Below are 25,116 nucleotides of genomic sequence, written 5' to 3'. Positions count from 1 at the left end.
AAACCCTCTCCTGTGTTCGTGCTCTTTCTGGAAGTGCGTCCAGCCTGTTGGCCCCATGTGGTGGAATCTCGTTTTTCTATCACAATTCACCCTCTCACGCACACGCATACGCATACGCATACGCACACCCACGCACACATCCTCCATAGTCCACTAAGAGTGGAATAAGAGACCCATACGACTGGAGGCCAAGGACCTATCAAGGGTGCTTCAGGTATGGGGGTTCAAGTAAAATGAACAAACATAGGGAGCAAAGCTGGGGGGCCACGAAAGATCTACACACACGTAGGTTGTAAGCTTCAGTTTTAGCCGGCAAGATTGCCGTGGTTTCTCACCGCTGGTCAGCCCCCGGCCCCGTGGCCATACCAAGTGTTCTGTCCAAGACATCTGCTAATGAGGATGGCCCGGAAAGTTCCCCGGCGAGCAGGTAATAAGTGGTTCTGTTTCCCCTGACCCTGGTCCAAGAAAAAAAGAGAAAAAGAAAAAAAAAAAGAACAAAAAAATGTCCAGTGAAGGGAACCGTGCAAAAGACAATCCATGAACAACTCATGGCCCGCCGACGGCCATGGCAGGTCTGAAAGTCTGCGATAGTCATTGTTTTCATTAAATAGAGTGAAGTGAAGTGGTTCTCAGGCCGGGATGGCATGATCATGGCTACCTATCTTACACCAACTGCTTTCCCTAATTTCAGAGTCCTTCAGTTCAGCTCTGCCCCGTCAACCACAACATGAACCCTCCAACCGCAATGGAGCATCGGAACAACAGAGCAAGGATTCCCGTGCTGTGACTGGTCTTGATTCTCCAATGCGACTCCCCAAGGACCTTGAGCGCTCTCGGCACACTGACCGCATCATACGCCGCGACCGCCCTCTCCAAGCCACATGCACCAGCACCAGCACCATCCTCCCTCTCCTCCCCCTTGGCCGCACAGATTTGCATGGCGAGGTCGACCCCATCCTTCAAGGCCAAGCTGGCACCGTACCCCGCAAAAGGGCTGGCGGCGTGGTTACTATCCCCGATGAACACGACCCGTCCGAGTCGCGCAACATCATGGCGGAATGGCTCCTTGTCTCGAGCCGGCAGGGAAAACACCGTCGCCGGATCCGTCTTGTTGACGATCGTCTGGAACGGCTCCCCAAAGACGCTGCCCAGGTCCAACGCCTCCTGCACGATCTTTCGGGCGTGGTCCGGGTCGTTCCGGTCGAGGGGAGGTCGCTCTCGCTCCTCCGACCGGCTGAGCGCCCACACGACGCTGTGCCGGTCCACGGGCGACAGAAAGCAAGCCACCCCGCGAAAAGACACCAGCATCCCCCAGTTGTCGCCCACCGGCGAAGGGATCGCCTCGCCATCAGCGAACGTCGCGCTTCCTCCGAACTGGACGGCCCCGGCATAGCGTAAAGCGGCGTCGTCGGGCCGGAGACAACTCCTCAGCTTGCTGCTCGCGCCGTCCGCCGCCACGACCAAGTCGCACGCAACCACTTCTTCTTCTTCTTGCTCGGTCGTAGTCCCTCGTCTCAGCCGCACCTCCACCCTGCCGTCATCCAGGTTCCGCGCCCCGACGCACGCGGCGCCCCAGATAATCTCGAATTTCCCGCCCGCCGCTTCCACGGCGTCGAGGAGGACCCGCCGCAGATCCCTCCGCGCGATGCGGATCCCCGCGGTCGGGAGGCCTGCGGCGGGTTTGTACCGCACGCTGAGCAGTTCGCGGAAGTCGCCGGCCCAGAGCTTGAAGCAGCCCGGCGTCCCTTCGAGGCCGAGGAGGGCGTGGCGCAGCGTCGCGTCGAGGAGTCCGAGCTGGCGCAATGCGTAGAGACCCCCCGTGTCGTCGTGGCCGGCCAGGGAGAGGCTGAAGCCGTCGCGGCGGATGCTCGCTTGCTGCGAGTCGCGGTCGTAGATGGTGATTTCGGGGGGTGTGATCTCCGGGTCCCATTGGCGGGTGAGGGCGATGGCGAAGGATAGCCCGGCCATGCCGGCGCCGGCGATGATGATTCGCTTCCCTGATAGGAAGTGCGTTTTCTGTGATGCCATGCCGTGAATCGTGATCCGTTGGCTTCAATGTTCGATTTGCTTGTCGTTCTCTTCTGAAGTCCTCGAAGTGTGTTGCCTTGTCGACGAGTCGGGTCACAACTCACAACTTACTGGACCTGGCCCTTGTGAGTTCTTAAGATGTTAGATGCATTATGCTGCTGCCTGGCAGCCTGGGCCCTGGATCCCTGATGGTACTGAGATTCGCTGCGCGTATTTCCTGTTTAGGTTTCCACATGCAGGTTACGTTCCGGGTAGCTCCGATAGATATTACCGCCCCATGGGCCATGGTGACGACGCCCCTCCGATGTCTCAGCCAAGGCGAAGAATCCCGAGCTTCGACAGGTCACATGTAAGCGGATGAATTCGAGTCCGACCCCCTGGGATGCCTCTAGGTCTTTTGGCACCACACTCAGCTTGCTGTTTACTTGGCAGCTCTTTCTTCTACGCACGTGCAGTGCACTCTTACAAAGACAAGAGCCGGATGGGAATCCGGCCTTCAGCTGCGTCAGGTGGGGATTCCCGGAGACGTCTCCGTCCGAGCACCCGGACGTCCGACATCCTGTCCGGCGTCCTTCTGCCGGAATTTGAGCCGTGACTCGGAAAGACAAAAAAAAAAAAAGAAACACCACGTTTCCCAAATCCATCAACAACTTTTTGGTCAAAAGATGCAAATAAAACAAACAGTATCTCGTCCTGCATTGTCATTCCTCTCTCTCCGTAGTAAGCGGACAACCGCGGTATTGTATCCGTACTCCGGGAAGGGTTCCCAAAAAAAGACAACAAGTCCTGTGCTGCCATTCCCAGCTGATCCTTCTCACTGCATCAAATTCAGCGGAAAATGGCAAGTGTATTCCATTGAAGCACGCACCTTGTTGCCGTACCAGAACAGCGAGCACTTCCCACTTCCCACACTTCTTCAGAGAGTTGGTCCTCTTGTCGCATCCCATGGCACTTCATCATCCCGTCGGATGCAGAACCATACTCTTAGATCTTGTCATTGAGCTCCAGCAGTAGATTCGTGCTGAGAGGGAAGACCTAACATTACTCAGTCAGCTTCTCAACGCCCTTTTACGTTGCGGCTGAACCCCTATTTCCTTTTTTCATATCATTCTCAACGGCAACTCCTTCGTACCATCTTTGGCTCTCACTAGAATGACGATAGTGGTAACTCGTGGTAGTGCGGCCCGGCCCCGGCCCGGGCCCCGTGGAGAGGCCGGAAGCCCCACTCTCGGAGTCGGAACCGGGGGACCATTCCGGAGCGTCGCACGAGGTTGGACTTTAAATGTCTCATGTCCCGACACTGCGAAACAACAAAGCTCATAAGAGGTAATAACTGACATTATGGCACGCCCAAGAAGTTGCCCTACTATACAGTGGAATATGTCTAAAAAAAGCATCAAGCCTCAAGAACGCCCCAGGATCTTCCGTACCACTCGGTCCACTCCAAGATGTCTTTCTTCTCCATCGCCCGTCCATCGCCGTCCATCGCCGTCCATCATCCGAGACAGCAGCTCTTCTTTGTAAGAAATTCGACCAGCTCCGCCACGCCGATGAAGAAAGAAAAAAGAAAGAAAAAAAGAAAGAAAGAAAGCAGAAGAAGAAAGTCTTTGTTTATCCCGTCGAAAATAATCATAGTCAGACTGCGCCATGGAAAACCCGCCGCTGAAGCATGCTATGCGAAAGAGAACGAAAGACAAAAAAGACAGAGGATGGCCGACGCACCAAGGAATTGAGAAGCAGAATCAAAGTATACAGGTGACACGACACCCAGTGTATGTATGCATGGGGGGAAAAGCGCCGCGAATCAGTCATGGGTTGGAACATACGAGAAAACAAACTCGACGACACGGAAAAGAACACGCCCACAGCCCTTCCTCTAAAAGGCCGCCTTGCTGCCATGAAGGCGAGAGTGGGAGTGGTGGCCCGACCCGACCCCGACCCCGCCGCTCGGACTCGCCACCGACGACGACGACGGCGTCATCATCCCGTCCGACGAAAAGCTCGACGTCGACGAAAAGCTCGGCGCGCCGCCGCCGCCGGTAGTGGCCATGGTATTGGTCTGCGACATGGAGAGGCCGCCCATGGAGATCAACGCGTCCGCCCGCTCGAAAACATTACCCGAAAACGCCGCCGCAAAGGACGCGCTCTGCGGGGTCGACGGCACCGTGGCCTGCACCGCCGGGCCCAGCGCCGCGCTCTGCGGCGTCATGGGCATCTGCATTGGCATCTGCATCTGCATCTGCATCGACATTCCATGATGCGGCTGCTGCCCGCCGTTCGGGCTGAACGTGTTGGTGCTCGAGCTCGACGAATGCCAGCCGCCGCCGCCCGGGTTCGACGACAGGATCGAGTCCCAAGGCGACTGCAGGATCGTGTCCCGCGTCTCCTTCATGAGCTGGTGGATGGGCCGGAGCCTGGCCCTGGTGTCCAGCGGCAGTAACACCTCCGAGCTGGCCCCCTTGATCTGCGTCGCGAACTCGGCCCACGCGTTGACAAAGTTCCGGATGCGGCCCCGGAAGGACGACTGGCTCATGATCCCCGGCTCCTTCAGCTTGATGACCGACATGCGGTTCTTCAGGAGCTCCGCCTGGTGCACCGTCCTCCCGCACTTGGCAATCAGGCCCTTCCAGCAATGGATTTCGTCTTCCGGCGCGCGCTGCCCCGCCGCCGTTCGGGCCCCGTTGGCCAGCTGGCTCTGGAACAAGGGCAGCACCCGCATCACCAGGTCCGAGGACCGCTGGAGGACCAAGAATATCTTCTCGAAGGACCGGTCGTCCTCGGTGAAATCGGAAAGCATGCCGCCTCGGCCGGCCGACGCACTGGACACGAAAGACTCGCCCGAGCGAGGGGTGGCCGACGTGATGGTAGCCGTCCGACTCTCGCCGCCATTGGTGTTGATGTACGGGATGGTTACGTCGGTCGCGACTCTCAGGTTCCCCGGGTTATGGTTGTGCAGATATCCAGGGCCTCGCACGCGCGGAGTTGGCCCATTCATGTCAGCCTCGGCCGTTAGGGTGACCGAGTTGGAATGGCTGCGGGGATAAGGTCTGATGGTATCGTTGATACCGGCCTGGCTGGGCCCTGACGAGTGAGACTGAGACTGAGGCTGAGGCTGAGGCTGAGGCCGAGACTGGTCCTCCTCCGGGGGCATCGCCAAAAGGGTAGCTCTAATCTCCATGATGCTGTTGAAGATGAGCACCAGGAGAGTGCGGATGTACCGCGGCTCGCCGTTATCGATGAACGAGTCGACGTTGTTCGTAAGGAGCGTGCAGATATGAATGTAGGCGCTGACGAGCGTCTGACACGCGCGCCTCACGTTCTCCGTGTTGTGACTGGGGTCGTGCCCGGAGACGTGGTCGCCGGCAACGGACGGATCGTGCCTCTGTATCTCTTGCTCCAGCTCCTCCACGTGGGAGTTGGTGTTGTAGAAGATCATTTCCAGGCTCGATCGCTTGGCCGAGCCGTCGCCGGTGAGGCCCATCAGCATCTGGATCATGGGGTGGATCTGGAAAACCGCATAGAGAATTCCCTTGGCCGCCTCGAGGACGGGGTTGAACGCCTTGGATTCGCGCCGCCTCTCGGGTAGGATCGACAAGCGGCGTACGTAGACCGGACGCTGCGAATAGGGGTCGGCGGGGCTGACGGGGCTCTTGAAGGCCATGTTCGCCATGTGTATGGGAGAACCAGTCATGGCGGAGCCATGGCTAAGTCCGCGATAGTGGCTGAAACGGACGTTCGCCTGCGTCTCGTCAAGGGTCCCGAGTTGCGGCGTCTTTTGGGAAACGGCGCCCATCCGGCGAGCTCGGGATTCGGAACGTTCGCCGCGCGTTGCCTGGAGAAGCGTCTCCGAGTTGCTTCTGACGCGTTCATTCACGTTGCCGATGGTCAGAGGCATCACGCCGGGGCGCCGACCGGTCGAGCTCTGTTGAGAGAGGCCTCGGTAGTGCGATCGAGAAGGGATGGACGGGGCTCGGCCGGTAGCCGGGGAGCGAATGTCGGGGACTTCGGCGCCGTTGACCTTGATGGGAAAGCGGCCGCTCGTCATGCGCTTGACGGGGGCCATGCGAGGCGTCTCCATGGTCTCGCTCATTTCGTCGGCGCTCTCCGATTCCGCTCTACCCGCCATGACCTTCTGTCTCAGGAACCGTTTGATCTGAGCCGTCACGGCAACTTCGGTCTCGCTCTCCTTCGGCATGATCTCATCATTGGGCGGGCTGCCAGCCTGGACCTGCAGCACCTCGCGGGGTGGAAAGACGAGAGGGTTCCCGTCAAATTTGAGGACTTGCAAGGATACCATATCGGCGAGGGCGAGTGGCAGCTCTTCAATCCTGTTCTTTTGGACCGAGAAAACTTTCAAGGACGCCAGCCTCACGATATCGGGGGGGAGAACGCGTAGCTTATTCTTGCTTAGGTCGAGGATCTCGAGGGATTTCAAATCGCACAGCTGGTCGGGGAGATGTTAGAGGAAAAATTACACAAGAGAGTGAGGGTGAGGAATGATGGACGAGGTGGGTCGCGAAGTGATGCACGTACGGCGAGAGGGAACTCCCGGAACTGATTGTTTCTAACGTTGAGATATCGAAGAGAAGTACACTCGGCAAATCGCATCGGAAAGGAGGAGATTTGGTTATGTGACAAAGCAAGGCTGTCAAGAAAAGCACTGTCAGTGGGAGACAGGCAGAAGAATGGGAGATGAAAGGCAACGGACCGTTCCAATTCGTTCTGGATGATATCGACCACCTCCTCTGGGAGTCTCTGGATCCCTTTCCTACTCAGGTCGATGGTGACGCCTGGCTTCAAATCTGTACTGACGGCACTGGCTTCGGCGGCCTGGGTTTCGTTCTCCTCGAGCGCACACTTCATGGCATCTCGGGCCAGGGCAATGACCTGGGACGAGGACAAAGGCTGGTGGGCGGACAAGGTGGCATTGGAAGAGGCGCTTCGAAGGCTGGGGAGCGGCGGGATCGGGGGAGGCGGTCCTGCATTGACGTTGGCGAGGGAGGTGGCAGCCTGAATCTGGAGTTGACGTCGAACGCCCTGTGCCGGATTGTCGGGCAGGCCGCGACTGTTGGGGTGTTGCGAAGGGCCGTTGGGCCGGTCTAACCGGTCTAACCTATCCATGGCGGTCGTCGCCATGATGAGATGAAAGAAGACGAGGAGACGAGAGCAACAGAAGGGTCAAATGTCGATGGAGGCGTCGGTGGACGACCGCGGACCTCAGGCCGCAGACCGCAGACCGCAGACCGCAGACCGCGTTTGATGCGTGTTGAAGAGCGGGGATATCCGGACGAGAATAAGGAGGCGAAGCGATACGACGTGCTCGATGATGTCCGTCTGGAACAAAGTTCTGCCGTTTGTCCAATACAAATAGATGACGAGGGGCGTGTTTTGTCGAGCCTGACTTTAGGCTGAGGTGGGATTGAAGCGTGACTCTGGGACGCGCAAGGTCATCATGTGGTGTAGCTTTTTTTCGGCGGGAGAGAGAGTTGAAGAGTCGAAAATAGTACGAAGGCGGAAGAGAATGAATTGGTCGTCTACCCAAGTGCCGATGCACCAAGGGGAATAGCAATGTTCGTCGTCTGCGGGAAGGTCAGGTCAGAGGTAAAGGTCAGAGGTGTGAAACCAACGCGAGTGCGGCGTCGCTTCCTCGCTTTCTCGTGGCCCAGTGCGAACGGCGGAGGGCTTTTTGGGTTCGGGGGGTTTTTACGAATAGTGTGATGCTGATGTGGGTCCCGGTCTGCTTATTGGGCCTATGGGGACGATAGGATGAGGGGGAGGGTCGAGACTGGCTGCTCTGGGTACCTAGTGTATGTGCACCCCCATAAAGCTTAACGGCACGCCTCTCGTTGGAAGGAAAGAACGGGAAGAACGGGCATCTTCGTACCCATTGTGTGGTAACCAACGGCGTATTTTAAATGGGGGCGGGGTTATTTTAGCAGAACTTAGTACGTATCTGGACTAGCTCAGCTGTAAGGTACACGTGTATCCGCAAAGGCAGGCGAGGTACGTACTCCGTACAGCTCCTTTTCCAACCTCCTCTTCATACGGTACAAAGTACAAAGAAACGGGCTGACAGCAATCCAGACCATTGCTACGAGCACTCGTAAAACGATACCCCTCTAAGCCCTGACACAGGCAGGTCTAAGGTAAGGTAGGCAGGACAGAGGAGCCGAGGCTGGTAATACGGACGGCAGGTACCGCGACACTGCATGGTACTTCGTGCTACTCAGTGTGGCCTAGGTACCTCGTACAGTATCCGCACCCATACCAGGTCCGTTGTAATACTGCAGCACACTGTGTTGTGGACCTGGACGCATCCCTGACACAAGTACAGTTTGGAAGGCACAGGCACGCTGACGGCCCTAGAACTTCTGGAAAGCCAGGGGGCAAAACACGCTCGGATGGTCAAAGTACGCCCGTGTCACAGCCCAAGGACGTTCGTCTTGAGCCTCCCCCTGGCCGTCCTTCTATTTATCCAGACCTCAAACAACGAATCAAGAGAAGGGGAAGAGAAGAAAAGAAAACAAGGAAACGAAACAACGAAACACTCCGAGATCGACGAGTCTCCATCAGCTACACGCGTCAGTCAAGGGGGGGGTTTTTTCTTTCTTTTTTTGCTGCTTGGAAACCGCCGGGTCTGCCCTCACCCTCTCAGCCCACCAAGTACGAAGGGAATATTCCATACAGAGCCCCTCAGCGAGCAGCGATCATCTCTTTCGAGGGGTCCCATGCAGACCAGCGCAGACCGGGTTTGGACCACCGCCAACCTCGAGACAACCCAGCTTCCGTTCGGACACGCAACCCTCGAATGAATCAATTTAGGCAGAAAAGTTGACCTGCGAGTCGTACAATGAATGCTCGTGTTGTGGCTCGATGTGATCTGACCGCCGCCGCTATCGACAGCTGACGTGACGCAGAGTCGTGGTGGTTCTTTGACCACCTGCCGTCAACGGGCTGAGTGAGAACCCTGGGGGTAGGTTACGGTAGCAAGAGGTTGTGGCCAGGGCGCGTCACTCTCGGACTCGGCGCCATGCCTCCCCTCAGTCGAAGCAACTCGTGTGTGGATATCGACTACACACTACGCCGCCAGTTTAATAAGCGTGAATTTAGGTGAGTCAAGTTGACATGGTTCCCTTCCCTCTCCGACCTCCCGTTCCTCAACCTCTCTCCCTTCGGACAGCTGGCCTCCCGACAATGAACCAAATACTGACAGTAGCCTGTCGGTCCAAGACCACAACAGAGGGAGATCATTACGGCTGCCCTCGATGGTAAGGATGTCTTCGTGCAAGCAGCAACGTCCTTTGGCAAGAGCCTTTGCTTCCAGCTTCCAGCTTGCATTGACCATGGCAGTACGTGAATTGAAAATAGTATGCATGTTATGGAAACCAGTGCTCGCTGACCGAAACTGGACACACAGTTACCATTGTCGTGTCACCGCTTCTCAGTCTTATGGTATGTCGGTCAGCGACTCATTCTCCTCTTCATTCTCCTCTTCTGCTTCGATTTTTCTGAAATGAAAACGGAAACAAGAAAAGGGGGCGTGATAAAGTCCGAGAAATCACAATTGCTGACAACCCGATAGATGAACCAGGTGGAACAGCTCCGAGCCGCCGGCATCGACGCCAGTTCCCTCAACAGCAACACCCTACCGCAGGAGAGGGATCGCATCAACAAGGACCTAGCCACAGGCCATCCCCGCACGAGGCTCCTCTACGTGACCCCCGAGCTCTGCTCCCTCGACGGATTCCGCAACAGGCTGAAATTGGTCTACGATCAATGCGAGCTGACCCGGGTGGCCATCGACGAGGCCCACTGCATTTCGGAATGGGGCCACGACTTCCGCAAGGACTTCAAGCGGCTATCCTGGTTCCGCGAGACATTCCCCGACGTGCCCATCATGTGCCTAACAGCCACGGCGAACCCGCTCGTGCGGGACGACATCCTGTCCACCCTCGGGCTCTCCGCCACGCCCGAACGGCTGCGGAGCTTCGTCATGACGGCGCACCGGCCCAATCTGCACCTCGAAATCCGGTACACCAAGGACCAGGAAGACAGCCGGCTCTCGGATTTCTTAGCCTGGATCCGCGGCGTCCACGCGAGGCGCACGGCAGGACCGCGCAAGACGGAGCTCGCGGCCCAGGGCGAGCGGCCCGACAACGTCCCGGGCATCATCTACACCATCTCGCGGGACGAGTGCGAGTCGCTGGCGCACCAGCTCGCGCAGGAAGGCATCGGCGCGCGGCCCTTCCACGCCAAGCTGTCCAAGGAGGCGAAAGAGCAGACGCTGGCGCGCTGGGTGGCCAACGAGCCGGGCTACGACATCATCGTGGCGACGACGGCGTTCGGCATGGGCATCGACAAGGAGAACGTCCGCTTCGTGGTGCACTGGCGCCTGCCCAAGTCGTTCGAAGGGTACTACCAGGAGGCCGGGCGGGCGGGGCGCGACGGCCACGCGAGCTACTGTTTCCTGTACTACAGCCGCGAGGACCTCCAGCGGGTGCAGGGCATGGTGCGGCGGGGCGCGGCCCGCGAGGGGACGGCGGCTAGCTGCGAGGCTCAGCTCCGGAGCCTGCAGGCGCTGGCGCTGTATTGCGAGGACGTGACTCGGTGCCGGCACGCGCAGATCTGTCGCTATTTTGGCGAGGCGGACACGCCGCACTGCGATTTCGCCTGCGATTGGCACAAGGATGCGCAGGACCTTTTGCGGCGGCAGAGGAGGGGGTTGGCCGACGAGGAATGGGTCAGTACGCAGGCCGAGTATGGACTGTACGACGGCTATTACGACGAGTGAGGGCCGTCATCTTATATAACGCCAATCGTGACACGACAGAATAGAGGTAGGCTACGTCGTCCAGAAAATCAGAAGCCTTCGAGTCGGAATCAGCACCGGTGATTTCCGACCCGATACCCGTCCCTGTCAGATAAAGCGTAGTCGAAATCGTCACAAAATAGGTCAAAATTGATTGAGGCAATTGTGTACAATTGTAACTGTGTCGGACCGTCAGGGAACCGCTGCCACCGTATTTTATGTGGTGCAGATTCTGTAAGCGTCCACCCGGATTATACTCTTGGCAATCCGGCCTATTACGTAACCGAAAAGACTAGGTATGGTCTGTTCGACAGTCCCCACCTGTGACATCCGCGGCGAAGTTCCGAAACATACAATGTACATCCAACTTAGTAAGCACCATGATTTGTCGGACGCTAAAAGCATGTCAAATTTTCGGTACCCGTAACATTTCTTGTCCGTCTGCCCCGCGAGCCGCATCACAAGCTTCCCCAGATCTTCGGATTTGTCAACCTCCCACTAATTAATCCTCCCCCTATATAAATGCAGCTGAACAATATTGATAACCTTCTTTCCGTTTCTCTACCTTGGACCATCAGCGACGAATTGAACGGCCAAAACAACCGGGGTCCAAACTGTAAATCCCCGCCTACGCACGCCATATCCGCCCTCCTCTCCTCCACCATATCCCGCTTTCATCTGCACCTACAGCGGCTACGGACACACAGATTGTCTGTAACCTGTCCGTAACCAATCAACCCCTCTTCTTTTCAACCTCCACTTCCCCTCTTCTCCTCTACCCCTCTCCTTCTCCTTCTCCCTCCCCCCTCCTACCCATGCGTGCCTTTCAGACAGTAGCTCGCGCATCAACAAACGCATCTCGACCATCCCGAGCCCCTCTTCGCATCGCATTTGTACAGCGTCATCTTTCCACCTCGCGCTACACCATGGCTCCCATCACCAAGGAGGCCGACTTTGTTGTCATCGGCGGTGGCAGCGGTGGTCTCGGCGCCGCTCGCAGGGCAGCCTCTCAATTCGGCGTCAAGGCCCTCATCATCGAGAGTAAGAGGCTAGGAGGAACCTGCGTGAACGTTGGGTAAGTCCCCTAATCCGCCCCCCCCCCCCCATGATTCAAAGCTAAGACGAATGCCAGTTGCGTTCCCAAAAAGGTCACCTTCAACGCCGCCGCCATCGCCGAAACCATCCACGAAGCGAAAAACTACGGCTTCAGCGTGCAAGAGACGGCCCCCTTCGACTGGACCACCTTCAAGACGAAGCGTGACGCCTACATCAAGCGCCTCAACGGCATCTACGAACGCAACCTCGCCAACGACAAGGTCGAGTACCTGCACGGCTGGGCCACGCTGAAGAGCCAGAACGAGGTCGAGGTGGCCCTGGACGACGGGTCCACGGCGCTCGTCCGCGCGAACAAGATCCTCATCGCCACCGGCGGCAACCCCACCGCCCCGCCGCCCATCCCCGGCGCCGAGCTCGGCATCAACAGCGACGGCTTCTTCGACATCGACACGCGACCGAAGAAGGTCGCCGTCGTCGGCGCCGGCTACATCGCCGTCGAGTTCGCCGGCATGTTCAACGCCCTCGGCACCGAGACCCACCTCTTCATCCGCTACGATACCTTCCTCCGCGCCTTCGACCCCGTCATCCAGGAGGGCGTCACCAAGGAGTACGAGCGCCTCGGCGTCCACCTGCACCGCCGCTCCAACCTCTCCCGCGTCGAGCGCGACCCGGCCGACGGCACGCTGACCCTCACCTACGTCACTGGCGACGACGGCACCGAGTCCACCGTCTCGGGCGTCGACCACCTCATCTGGGCCATCGGCCGCACCCCGGCCATCCAAGGCCTGGGCCTCGAAAACGCCGGCGTGGAGGTCAACGCGCAGGGCTACGTCGTCGTCGACGACTACCAGAACACCAACGTCCCCCACATCTACGCCCTCGGCGACGTCACCGGCCGCGTCGAGCTCACGCCCGTAGCCATCGCCGCCGGCCGCCGCCTCGCCGAGCGCCTCTTCGGCCCGCCCGAGTTCTCCGCCCGGAAGCTCAACTACGACAACATCCCCTCCGTCGTCTTCGCGCACCCGGAGGTCGGCAGCATCGGCCTCACCGAGCCGCAGGCCGTCGAGAAGTACGGCCGCGAGAACATCAAGGTCTACAAGACCAACTTCACCGCCATGTACTACGCCATGATGGACCCGGCCGACAAGGCGCCCACCTCGTACAAGCTCATCGTGCAGGGGCCCGACGAGAAGGTGGTCGGCCTGCACATCATGGGCCTGGGGAGCGGGGAGATGCTGCAAGGGTTTGGCGTTGCCGTCAAGATGGGCGCCACCAAGGCCGACTTTGACAGCTGTGTGGCCATTCATCCTACCAGTGCTGAAGAGCTGGTGACTCTGAGATAGAATTTTTTTCTTCTTTTTCCTGTAAGGGAGTCGGAGTTTTTATGTACCATTAGGATAGAAGTGATTCCCCTCAGGGTGGTGTTTTAGTTTTTCAAGACATGTTCCATGTTTGAACAGAAGAGCACATCTGCGCCGCTCTGTTGACGCAACAGACACGGACTCTTTCTTTTGTCTTTGCAGCTTCTGCTGCCCCACCTGGAGGCTTCGGGGACTCTTGACATACCCGCCATGATATCGCCGAGCTCGCCTCTCTATTTGATCTTCAGAGTCAACTGCTGCAGAGAACAGTAAGGCCAAAAGACACACACCTTGGACGTCGCACCAGGGAGTGCAAAGAAGGGAGAAAGGAGAAATAGAGCCGAGGCGTCTCTCAGCGGGATGTTCGCAAGAAAGGAGGGGTAAAAACATGGAAAGCAATCTCCAAGCAGGACTAGATGATCTCCCTTCTCTCAGGGCAACTGAAGGATTCATGTTGTCAAAGAAACATTCCGAGTGCCCGAAGGATACTCTAGGTGGCGAGTTGAGCTGTTACTTCCGACATGGCGGCCCTGACATCTCTCTGGCCCTCTGCCTATGTAGAGCTCCGCCTTGTCTCGTCCCGTCCTCACATCCCAAGATCGCATCGCCAACGCTTGGGAAGCGGGGCATAACTCCAGCTTTGAGATCAGCCGGTAAGGCTCGGGTGAGCTAAGAAGTAATTATTACAGCCTAGAATACAGCCTAGACTCCCTTATTCCGCGCTTCGGTACTGGGTCTGTGACGTGGTGTTCGTTGCCCCCCCCCCCCCCCCCGAGACGATGCGGGACTCTGTATTTTATCCGGACAGCTGCTCTTGGGAAAAAGGAACAACATGTAGAACCGACGGGAAGCGATTCGTACGGTTAGACAGATGTTGGGCCGATGGAGGGGGGGCGACGAGCCCCGTCCTAGAGTCTTGAGTCTTGACCTTTGTCGCCGTCGTCTGTCCTCGAGTGCTTCCCTTGCTCCTGCAGGCAGCAGAAGGTGGCGAGGAAGTCTTGGTCGTGTAGTTTCGTCCTCTAAAAAGAGGTCATATCTGAGTTGGATTCTTCTAGTTCGTGCTTGGCCTGTATGTTGCCGAGAGAAAGCGTACGGAATGATACTCCGAACAACGTACAAGACAACTCGTCCTTCCGTGTCAAGAACGAGAAGATGGCCCTCCCTATAATACAATCACGGCATAGGCGCATATAGACAAGGTAGTTTGTGGCTCGGGAAATTGATCTTATTACGGTGTTATGCCCCAAGTTTCGTCTCAGGGGTATCCCGGACCTTTGCGGAGCAGGATCACTAGGACCACCTGTCCACCCGCCACACGATGCACGGAAAGTGGATTTACGGGCCTTTGATACCCGTAGACGAGTCTAGTATGGTAGTCCCGAAGGAGATGACCAGCAAAGAACAAAAATCAAGCGTTCTCTGACGATATTGAATACCACAATGCGCTGCGAGCATATTTGAGAGTTGCATGATACCCAAAACCGCGGTCTCAGAACTAATAATCCAATATCAAAGCAAGACCCTGGGTCATTGTTGATTTGTTACCGTGAACAAATGCGAACAAATGCCGACATTTCTTGGGAAAATGTGATATTTGTGATATTCGGCAGAGAGAAAGGAATCTACAAGACGACACAAAATGCATGGGACCCAATATTGCCGGAGCCGTTGTCGTTTAAACATCCAATACCGAGGAAAGATATCCCCCCCAGAAGCCCAAGCCAAGACTGATAATTAAGAAGTTCGTCTTGGTCTGGAGTCTCTGGGGATCCTTCACGTGAACAAAAAAGAAGGGAAAAAAAGACAATTGAACGCGGGGTGGGAGAGGAGAGGTTTTATTATAGGGTTGCAGGGCGTGCAGCCGCCGCAACTGCAGACTGCAGCTCCCAGCCGGATACGGCTATGCCCCAGCCAAACATTTCCTAACTCCCATGCAGCCTCAATCAAGTTATCAACCACCACACACGAGTTCGGAGACAGCGTATACGCGCAGACAAAAGCCATGTGGCGCCATACCAAGCGAGACATGTCTGAACGCTCCCCAGACGGGGAAGTAAGTGCCGATTGAAGAAGCCGATGCCTTGTTTGAGCAACCCAGCGTCTTCAATTGTCGTCCAGCACTTTAGCCTATGATAAGATGTAACGGAACCCGAACTCCGAACGCCCTAAAGCGGTGTTCGGCAGTTGTTTTTTTCGGAACCTACACCTACACTTGGTACGAAAGCAAGGGAAATCAGAAGAAAGCAAGGACAGGACTGACAACGTGCGGCAGCAAGACGGGACCCCAGATCGCACCCCGTAATACCGGGGTCGGGGGGATGGGGTTATGGTTATGGTCGTCAAGAAACTCGAGTAGATATAAATTGACATTGAGCGCCCCCTGATCGTCTGTCGATTTTCCCCGATCCATCAACTCTTCAGGCGATCGAGTTGACTCCCCCATAAAACCAACCGCCAAAATGATTCTCACTTCCGTCTTGGTGCTCCTGCTCGCCAGCGTCCAGGGCGTTTTCGGCCAACGGAGTGCTGGCTGCGGCCGCAACCCCCCCAGCAGCGGCCTCAAGTCGATCAACGTCAACGGCCAGAACCGCCAGTACATCCTGCAGCTGCCCAACCAGTATGACAGCAGCCGCGCCCACATGCTCATCTTCGGCCTGCACTGGCTGAGCGGCTCCATGAACGATGTCCACCCCAACTACTACGGCCTGCGGAACCTCGCCGGCAACAACGCCATCTTCATCGCCCCCAACGGCATCGACAACGGCTGGGCCAACCCGGGCGGCCGTGACGTCGCCTTTATCGACGCCGTCCTCAACCAGGTCCGCAGCGAGCTCTGCTTTGAGGAGACGCAGATCTTCGCCACCGGCTTCAGCTATGGTGGTGGCATGTCTTACGCCCTCGGCTGTGCTCGTGCCAGTAAGTTCATTGTCCATCCTATTTTTCCTTTTTTTTTCCTTCTTTTCTTCTTCTTTTTCTTCTTCTTCTTCTTTTTCTTCTTTTCCCCCTTTCCCCCCCGATGGCGGTCTTTCTTCCACACAATCCAATACAAGGACGAGGGCGTCATTCCGGATGACTAACACCGGTGTTCTCCTCAACCAGACGTCTTCCGTGCCATTGCCCCCATCGCCGGCGCCCAGATCAGCGGATGCGACGGTGGCACCAACCCCATCGCCTTCCTCGGCATCCACGGCACCCAGGACAACGTCCTTCCCATCAGCATGGGCCACCAGGTCCGTAACCGCTTCATACAGAACAACGGCTGCCAGGCCCGCAACGCCCCCGAGCCCGGCAACGGCCAGGCCCCCATCAAGACCGAGTACTCCTGCAGCGCCGGTTACCCCGTCACCTGGATTGCCTTCTCCGGCGGCCACGACCCCAACCAGCCCTTCGTCGGCCCCGAGATCTGGTCCTTCTTCTCGCAGTTCGGCGGCACCAACCCCGGCCCCAGCCCCCCTCCTACCAATCCTCCCCCCACTAACCCTCCCCCCACTAACCCTCCTCCCACTAACCCTCCCCCGACTACTCCTCCTCCTTCCGGCAACTGCTCTGGCATGTGGGGCCAGTGCGGTGGCCAGGGCTGGAACGGTCCTACCTGCTGCTCTCAGGGTACTTGCCAGCAGCAGAACCCCTGGTACTCTCAGTGCCTGTAAGTCTTACGAGACTTTTCAGACTGTCAGGTCCAGTCAAAGGTCTCATGGTCAAATCATGCAAGAGACGACAATCGACCTGGCTCGCCTCATGTTAGCCGCCGCAATCAAGTAGTTAGTGATAGTCTAACTCTTCTGGCAACCTCTTAACGGGGCCAGGACCGGCTAATATAGAGATGACATTTGCCAAGTTCATATTGTTATTGTTATCGTAACCACCTGAAGTTTGCCGCGTGGTGAATGACCATGATTGGGTCCCTAGTTTGCCTGATGGCTTTCAAATCATCGGCTTCCGAGGTAGACAGACTGAGCCGAAGCAGGACTGCGTAGTATAAAGCCTATAGGTCAATATGTTTCACTGCCCTGACCTGACCGGCACTATAGGATTGCTTCTTAGACTTTAGTGTACCCCATCGGTTCCCCCCGGCGGTCATCTCACTTTGATTACCAGCGGTTCGTCAAGGCTAGGTAATAGGGGGAGTGGCCCGAGTGGGTGCTTCTTGTCGTGTCCATTGTCCAGCGTCGCGTCGAAGATCCTAGGGCTGGAAATATTCGAACAGGATCAGACGGCATTTCTTCAGTAGGTCCTTCTCCACCCTCTGAGTGTAGGATTTTTGCATCGATTGCATCTCGGTCGATGTGCAACAAGGTCCTTCTGTATGCTTGAATGCGTACGCATCGTCGTGTATATCTCCGCTTGTTGCACGGATGGAGAGCACACTCTGACCCCACTCTCCCCTGGACCGACTCTTAATGCTCATTTTGCGTTTGCTTGTCAGAATCCACCATAGGTGTGAATGAAACGCTCGATTCACTGTTTTGAATCTTGAGTCGCCTTCGCCGCCAGTCACCAGTCGTTTGCTAGAGACACACACGCTCGAGTCAGTCTGACTACGGAGGTGGAGTTGGCGGCATCAATGTGATTGCTAAGGGATGCGTGGTCATGGTTTGGACTGGAAGAAGCCCGTTTTCCCCCTCTTCCTTTGCCTGTTGTCCAGCTGTGCCTGGAAACTAACAAAGGAAAACAATGTTTTCCCTTTACTTCAATGGATGTTATCTCGGCAAGCTTGGTGGTTTCCAATGCCGAGACTGATAAATAAATGCTTAGTCAAGACTTTGTAAGTGAAAAAAAGAAAAAAAACCCCCCCCCAAAGAAAAAAAAGGCGATCAACGGGTAGAGTATTATATAATAATGCCTTCGTAGTACCTACGTACCATAGCCGAGGATTCTCCGAAACCCTCCCCACCACAACCGAAAGCGAAAGCGGTCACCCAACCCCAGAGCTGCCCTGCCCCTGCCCTGTGGCCTTTGCCCTTTGCCGGCAATCACCAACGTCCACTCCAGCCTTTTCAGCCTCTTCACTTCTTTTGCGTTTCGTCTCGTTGACAAACCTTTTATTCCTCCGTATTCGCACTTCGTGCTGCCACAAATCCATCAAGCCGCCCCTCTCTCGTCTCTTATCAATCGTCACTATCTTTTCTTCACATGAACTCTTGATACTGGCATCTTTCCCTCCTCCCCATCTCCGAACCCTTTCTCACCCTCAATACCACCCATCCATCCAAGCTAGTTGCGTGCTGAACGCAACCCAAACGTCAACATGTCAGAATTCTTAGGGTATGCAACCCCTCACGCACCTTCTGTTGCTATCCATCTACTGACAGCTTCTGTGATCCAGATCTCGCATCTCACTCATCTCCAAGAGCGATATTCGGTAAGACCGCCCAACCCTAAACACGAACCTCTTGTCCTTCTTGTCCTAATCTGACTGGCGGCATTTCTAGCTACGTCGGCCTTCTCCATGAAATCAACTCGGACGAGTCCACTGTCTCTCTCGAGAATGTCAAGTCCTTCGGCACAGAAGGCCGCAAAGGCCGTCCGAAAGAGGAGATAGCACCTTCCGACCAGGTTTACGAATACATCGTCTTCCGCGGTAGCGACGTGAAGGACTTGCGCATCGAAGAACATCCCGGAATCAAGGAGACCAAGCCGCCCCCGGCTGTGCCCGAGGACCCGGCTATTGTCGGTGTAAGTTCCGCTCCTTGAGATTCCACCCTTGCATCTCTCTGTGTGTGTGTTCATAAAACCCTGTCATGATGAAACATTGCGGATGTAAATCTATCGTCAATGTCGGAAATGCGCAAAACACTATGTCGAAGCTTTCCGTTGCCTTCCTTCTGATCGAACAGGAGTCGTACAACTATCTTGTCATCACCCGTCACATCTATTCTGTTGTGGACACCAGCTGACACATCTGATTCTGCTCTCTCTACAGGCCCGCATTCGCCCTGGTGCGCAACCACAGAACACTCAACCGCCCGGTCCGCAAGGCTTCGCCCAGCCTCCTTACCAAAACAATTTCTACCCACTTCCCGGTCCCCCCGGCACATGGGGTCCTGCTGCCGGCCGCGGTGGCCCCGGTGGCCCTGGCGGCCCTATGGGCAACGTTGCATACCCTCCTCCTCCTGGCTGGTACCCTCCTGGACCTCCTGGACCCCCTGGACCTCCAGGCCAGGCGTTTCCCCCTCACCCCGCTCACTGGAATAATTTTACTTTCCCCCCCGGTCAGCCTATTCCCCCGAGTGCTGGACCGGGTTCCCAGCCCCCTATCCAAGGTCAACTCTCCGGTCAGCATGGTCAACCGGGCGGCCCCGATCAGAAGCCCGCGGCGATCGGTAAACCGGCCCCGAGGGAGACGCCAGCCGCACCGACCGTCCGACCGGATTCGCGCCCCAACTCGGCTGTTCAGCAACAGCAGCAACAGCACCAACAACAACAGCAGCAGCAGCAGCAGCAGCAGCCTGGTGCACCTACTCCTCCTGTGGACTCGAAACCCTCGGCGGAGCAAGTCAAGGCCACTGCCAACGCCCTTGAGACGACAGCGGCTGCCCAGCCCTCGCAGACGCCCACCGGGCCAAAGAACCAACGAGTGATGCCCGTCGTTCCACTGACCGCCCCGAAGCCCTTCCAGCCTCAACTCCCCGAGAGAGCGGCGCAGCAGACCCCAGCGAAGCCGATTGCTCCCCGGTCCGCTGCCGCTATTCGAGACGCCACCCAGGCCGCGAAGGCGGCGGTTGCCGTTGCCATGGCCAACCTCAACGCCAGTACGGCCGCTCAGTCTCAGTCTGCGACACAGCCTCTCGCTAATGGCGCTGGCGCTGGCGATGGCACTGGCACGGGCACGGGCACGGGCATGGACAACTTGAGCAAGAGGGTGCAGGAGATGCGAGTCAACGCGGCCCGGGATGGACGGGAAGGACGGGATGGGCAATCGGGACGTGGTCGTGGCCGCGGCGGGCGTCAGGACCGTCACCCGGCCAAGGTCGAAGTGCCCGCGTCGGACTTTGACTTTGCCCAGGCCAACGCCAAGTTCAACAAGGTCGAGCTGGTCAAGGAGGTTGTTGGTGGTATTCCTCCCGCACCGGAGACGCCGGCGAGCGATGAGCAACAGGCCGCTGACGGAGGAGAGGCCAAGGCGGCGCCGGACGCGAACGTCGTCCCCGCGTACAACAGGACCACGTCTTTCTTCGATAACATTTCCAGCGAGGCCAAGGACCGCGCGGAGAGCGGGGGCCAGAAGCCCGGTGGTCGGGAGTGGCGCGGCGAAGAGCAGCGCAAGAACATGGAGACATTCGGCCAGGGGAGCGTGGACGGGGGCTACCACAACTTCCGTGGCAGGGGTCGTGGTCGTGGCCGCGGACGAGGGGGCCGCGGGGGTCAGCGCGGCCGTGGGGGTCAGAATGCACTTTACGTCTCTCAAAATTAGGGACAGGAGACTACGAGGCCAACTGGCTCGACTGCGAGTCGCGGGAATCCTCTGGCTGCAGGTCGAGGGAAGCTTCTTCGACAGGTCCCATGACACTTTGAGTGGTTATCGGCGATTAGGCGGGACGGACATCTTGTACGATTGCGTTTCTTTTACTTTTTCAACATGGCATGAACACTGGGGCGGGGGAGTTTGGCACTTCAGCGGCGGGCAGGCAAAGGACAGGAGCGCTAATGATGAGTCCTGCAAAGCATGGGTGAGGGGCTTATTTTGTGGGTTTTTCTTATCTACTTTACTGCTGAAGATGAAGCGATGGTTTTCTGCTGCACTGGCCCCTTGTGGCAGACGAGAGACCCAGGGCTCTGGCATGTGCGCGGAGAGAACGAAATCAAGCCCGAGGAGCCCAAATTTTTTTTTTGGCTTCTGTGACAAAAACGAAACGAAGCGCGGTGGATGAGGAATGGACGAAGATGAGATGATGACACGAAGCGGACGTGGATATTTGCTAGGAATAGGAAAGTTGAGGCAGACGACGGAAGGTCAAAACATTCAACACAACAACATTGATGGGTCTTGATGCTTCGAGCGGCGTCACGACGAGTCTGTCTTAAGGTACTTACTTAGTACACACTCGGGGCGCTGTTCGAGAACAATGCGAATTCATTAAGACCACTTTGAGACTTGGATGTCGCCGGACGTGACTTTTGATATACTTCGTTTCGTCTTTGATGTTCTTTCCCCTGAAGTACAGGCACGGAGTACCTAAGGGTTCATGTTTGTTGGTCTCTTGGTCTTGGTCTAGTAAGCCCAAGGTACCTTATAGTACGAACTACGAAGTTCCAGTACCGTACCGTACAAAACACTGTATATATGATTCTTACCCGCAATCGTTACCTTATTCACGGCCTTTACCTGGGTACCTAGGTAGGTTAAGGTAGCCCACAGGCAAAGGAGAACTACCTTATAAAAGTAAGGGCAACTACTCCGTATAGAGTACCTGCCTTACCTTACGTGTAACCCAAGGTACTTTCCAAAGGTAGTGGCGCTTGAGGGTTTTATCTTATCAGTCACCCCACTAGGTACCTTATGCCCCACTACCTTAACGTCACTCCCCGATGACACATCAAACTAAACCCAGAGCCAGGACCGGAGATCAAATTACGAGGAAAGGGCATCCATCTTTCTTTCCGCGTCTATTCGTCCTCGTCTCTTTTTTTTTTTTGCCTCTTACTCAACAGACTTTTTGTTTCCTTTTTAACTGTTTCCTTTTGACACATTCTCTTTCCATTGATTCGTCTCGCTTCGGGCGATTGACGGATTCTCACAACCGAAAATGTCGACACGCCAGCTTCGGAAGCTCCAGAAACAACGAGAGCTAGAACAGCTGAAGCTGCAGTCGGTTACTCCCGAAACGCAGGAACCAAGCGAAGATGAAGAGCACGAACCGATAGCATCCAAGCCTAGGGCCAGTCTCTTTGCAGCTCTGGGCGGGGTTGACGAAGACGACGAACAACAATCCGAGAACGAGGAGAACGAGGAGAACGACAACAAAGCCGCGGCAGCTGAGGACTCGGAGAAAGAGGCCGTACCACGACCGGTGAAGAAGAACAAGAGCAAAAAGAAGAAGAAAAATAAAGGAAAGAAGAAGGATACGTCGGCAGGAGACGATACCCCCCAGAATCCAAGTTCGAAGGGTAACGAGGATGACGAGATTGAGGCCGCCCTGCGAGAACTCGACCTCGCTCGCGAATCCGCACACAAAGGGACGAGCACTGCTCTTACCACGAGCACGGACCGCTACGGAACCAGCCTTCTACAGATCAACCCCAACCACCTCAAAGCAATGAACGAGATGCAGAGTTTGTTTGGCAAGGATGTGATTGAGGCGGCGCGGCAGGAAGAACAAGCCGAGCGGGCGGCCGAATTACAGAGGCAACGTGGTGGCCATGGTCCCCGGCAAGTCAACCTGGAACAAGCACTACGAGGTGATCCTAGGTACAAGCTTTCCGAGGTGTTGCTCCGGCGAAACCCATTCATCCGGGGCATGGACCATTGGCCGCGGGCCACACCGCAGGACCTGTCCATGCAGGAGGTGCGAGGAGGCGAAGATGGACTGACCGAGTTCACCTTCCACCACGCCTTCGAGTACGACAAAACCCAGGTGGCCTTCATCCGCATGGTGATGGCCGGCGATCCCATGATGCTGGTGAATCTGCTTCTGACGCATCCGTACCACATCACCACCCTCCTGCAAGTCAGCAAGATCGCGACGCAGGACCAGAACCCCGCCCTCGCCGCCGAGTTGTGCGAGCGCGCGCTGTTCGCGTTTGGGCGCGTGACGACGCCGGCGTTCCGCCACAAGATGGAACAGGGCAAGGCGCGGCTCGACTTTCGGCGGCCGGAGAACCGCGAGTTCTGGTTGGCGGGGTACCACTACCTCAAGAGCCTGATGCGCAAGGGGACCTTCCGCACGGCGCTGGAGTGGGCGAGGCTCCTGTTCGCGCTCAACCCGAACGACCCGTACGGGATGAAGAACTTTCTCCACCCGCTGGCCATCCGGGCGCGGGAGGCGCAGTGGCTCGTCGACTTTTGCGACGCCGAGGAATTCGACACGGGCATGTCGGATGACTTGTACATCAGGCAGACGCTCGTGCTGGCGAAGCTGCAGCTCAGCGACCAGAGCCAGGGCCAGGAGGACAAGGACAGGCGGAGGGCGGAGGCCAGGGAGCTCGCGGTGCAGGGCATGCGCAGGCTGCCGTGGCTGTACACGGCGCTGTTAGGGGCCCTCAACCTGGACGTGCCGCCGCCGCTCTGGGGGATCCGGCCTAAGGGGCCGCAGCGATACTGGACGGAGATGTACCTGCACCAGGCCAAGGAGCTCTGGGACAACGCGCAGGCGATCGGGCTGCTGAAGGAGGTGGCGGCGCTGCTGGGGACGGCCAAGGTGGACGCGTGGGCGCTGCCGCAGGACCAGCCGTCGGACCTGCGCACGGCGCGGCTGGCGTTCCTGGAGGGAAACACGAAGATCATCACGGAGATCCCGTCCCACATGCTGGCGCAGCAGCCGAACTACGAGTTCGACCCCCTGCCGCCGCCGTATGCGGAGAACATCTTCTCCAGCGACGGCGTGCGGCTTCCGTGGGACGCGCCGGTGTATAGCGCGTCGCAGCACCCTCACACGCAGCACGAGCACCACCGGCAGCAGGTAGCCGGAGCGGCGGCAGCCGAGCCGTTGCCCCGAGACGCCGTTGATGGTCAAGGGTGGCCGATTTTTGGTGACGCGGAGGAGGAGGAGGAGGATAACGGGCGCAATGCCGCTGGAGACGCTGGGGGTACGGCCGACGACGACGACGCGGTTCCCGGGCAGGAAGGAACGGCTATCCGGAGGCTTATGGCCGATTTCCTTGGGCCTTTGTTCGGAAGGGCCACAGCTGCGACAGGCGACGGTGGCGGAGATGGCCCGGGACAAGGCTCGGCGAGGGAGGCTGATGAGGGCCGTCGGGCGGGGGTGATGCCGGGCGCTTACGAAACGGACGAAGAGGATGACGGAGGAACGGGAGGGAGAGAGAATGCCCGGCAGAGACAGGCGTAAAGACTTGCTTTAAGGTACTAGGGGGCATAGGAGGGCGTTTTTCTTTTACTTTTCGGCGCGGTTCTATCTGATACCCGTAGGCCTAGAACATGCTTATGATTCATGGCAGGAAGGCGTAAAGAGTCTGGGGTTGCATAGATATGGGATGGGAGGGAAGGACATGCAATGCGAGAGAGAAAGGAGCATCACATAAAGGAGGCGTCTCGTGTGGTAGCAGAGTTGACCAGATCCGTAAATAGAACGAAGACAGAAGGAGGTGACTCGAAGCCAAGATTACTGTGTCGCGTGTTGCAGGGCCGAAGAGGGGCTAAGGGGATAATGAAAATGATGAAACTTGCTCAAATTGTCACCCCAAGCTGCAAGCTGGAAGATCTCCATCCGAGCGCGAGAGCGACGGCGAGAAGAACCAAAGACGAATAGACGAAACTTCACGTGACGCGGATTATCTAGTGCCATCCCTTAAGGTAATTATTAGAAATCAGGACTAACACATCGATAGGGGGAACGTGTCGCATAGGCACAGACCATGCCTCGCAGACTATGCCTGACTAATATCGCATAGGCAGGACCACGACGTGGTCTATAGGGGATCCAGGGGGGATCCACTCCCTGACTAAGGGCTTCGGGCCTCGGGTATCAGGATATAATAGGGATGGATACCGGAAAAGACCGGATAGGATCCAAATAATATAGTACCTATAATAGAGTCTTTACTATTTAAATTAAAGGGTATAAGAGACTTACATAGATATAACTTAATATAATACATATATATAAGATTTCTACTCTACTAAGTTAATTATCTAAATACTATTTAACGTGCGATAGTTATAAGCCCGGTTTATAACGCCTAAAT

At 56.8% G+C, this 25,116-nt stretch overlaps 8 protein-coding genes across 8 annotated transcripts; 5 read left to right on the top strand and 3 right to left on the bottom strand.

Annotated features, from left to right (window-relative positions):
- Positions 1 to 568: 568 nt before the first annotated feature.
- SODALDRAFT_335517 (FAD/NAD(P)-binding domain-containing protein) lies at positions 569 to 2,239 on the bottom strand. Its single transcript, XM_028612479.1, has one exon. The coding sequence runs from the start codon at positions 1,966 to 1,968 to the stop codon at positions 703 to 705; it is 1,266 nt and encodes a 421-aa protein (XP_028464225.1). The 5' UTR covers positions 1,969 to 2,239; the 3' UTR covers positions 569 to 702.
- Positions 2,240 to 3,904: 1,665 nt separating this feature from the next.
- SODALDRAFT_282041 (RAM signaling pathway protein) lies at positions 3,905 to 7,149 on the bottom strand (the record flags this gene model as incomplete). Its single annotated transcript, XM_028608319.1, has 3 exons — positions 3,905 to 6,472; positions 6,562 to 6,673; positions 6,737 to 7,149. The coding sequence occupies 3 exons, from the start codon at positions 7,147 to 7,149 to the stop codon at positions 3,905 to 3,907; spliced, it is 3,093 nt and encodes a 1,030-aa protein (XP_028464224.1).
- Positions 7,150 to 9,058: 1,909 nt separating this feature from the next.
- Positions 9,059 to 10,819, top strand: SODALDRAFT_282245 (RecQ family ATP-dependent DNA helicase; the record flags this gene model as incomplete). The annotated part of the gene is made up of 4 exons (XM_028608332.1): positions 9,059 to 9,138; positions 9,259 to 9,377; positions 9,446 to 9,480; positions 9,611 to 10,819. 4 exons carry the CDS (start codon positions 9,059 to 9,061, stop codon positions 10,817 to 10,819), a joined length of 1,443 nt encoding a protein of 480 aa, XP_028464223.1.
- A 944-nt stretch (positions 10,820 to 11,763) lies between these two features.
- SODALDRAFT_282513 (glutathione reductase) lies at positions 11,764 to 13,236 on the top strand (the record flags this gene model as incomplete). The annotated part of the gene is made up of 2 exons (XM_028608342.1): positions 11,764 to 11,912; positions 11,970 to 13,236. 2 exons carry the CDS (start codon positions 11,764 to 11,766, stop codon positions 13,234 to 13,236), a joined length of 1,416 nt encoding a protein of 471 aa, XP_028464222.1.
- Positions 13,237 to 14,162: 926 nt separating this feature from the next.
- On the bottom strand, positions 14,163 to 15,664 carry SODALDRAFT_362219 (hypothetical protein; the record flags this gene model as incomplete). The annotated part of the gene is made up of 9 exons (XM_028614438.1): positions 14,163 to 14,251; positions 14,372 to 14,416; positions 14,527 to 14,554; positions 14,679 to 14,699; positions 14,817 to 14,876; positions 14,945 to 15,025; positions 15,126 to 15,176; positions 15,221 to 15,355; positions 15,515 to 15,664. The coding sequence occupies 9 exons, from the start codon at positions 15,662 to 15,664 to the stop codon at positions 14,163 to 14,165; spliced, it is 660 nt and encodes a 219-aa protein (XP_028464221.1).
- Positions 15,638 to 16,703, top strand: SODALDRAFT_335512 (hypothetical protein; the record flags this gene model as incomplete). Its single annotated transcript, XM_028612478.1, has 1 exon — positions 15,638 to 16,703. A coding segment is annotated over exon 1 (614 nt), but the record flags the coding sequence as incomplete, so codon positions are not given.
- A 1,692-nt stretch (positions 16,704 to 18,395) lies between these two features.
- Positions 18,396 to 20,794, top strand: SODALDRAFT_219195 (hypothetical protein). Its single transcript, XM_028607325.1, has 4 exons — positions 18,396 to 18,519; positions 18,581 to 18,616; positions 18,687 to 18,930; positions 19,166 to 20,794. The coding sequence occupies exons 1-4, from the start codon at positions 18,503 to 18,505 to the stop codon at positions 20,666 to 20,668; spliced, it is 1,800 nt and encodes a 599-aa protein (XP_028464219.1). The 5' UTR covers positions 18,396 to 18,502; the 3' UTR covers positions 20,669 to 20,794.
- Positions 20,795 to 21,878: 1,084 nt separating this feature from the next.
- On the top strand, positions 21,879 to 24,608 carry SODALDRAFT_335509 (hypothetical protein). Its single transcript, XM_028612477.1, has one exon. It carries the CDS (start codon positions 22,002 to 22,004, stop codon positions 24,258 to 24,260), a length of 2,259 nt encoding a protein of 752 aa, XP_028464218.1. The 5' UTR covers positions 21,879 to 22,001; the 3' UTR covers positions 24,261 to 24,608.
- Positions 24,609 to 25,116: the final 508 nt, after the last annotated feature.

The sequence above is a fragment of the Sodiomyces alkalinus genome (assembly GCF_003711515.1).
Source record: "Sodiomyces alkalinus F11 unplaced genomic scaffold SODALscaffold_9, whole genome shotgun sequence".
Lineage (NCBI taxonomy): Eukaryota > Fungi > Ascomycota > Sordariomycetes > Glomerellales > Plectosphaerellaceae > Sodiomyces > Sodiomyces alkalinus.
Note: the sequence above shows the minus strand (reverse complement) of the source record. Positions and strands in the feature narration are given on the sequence as shown.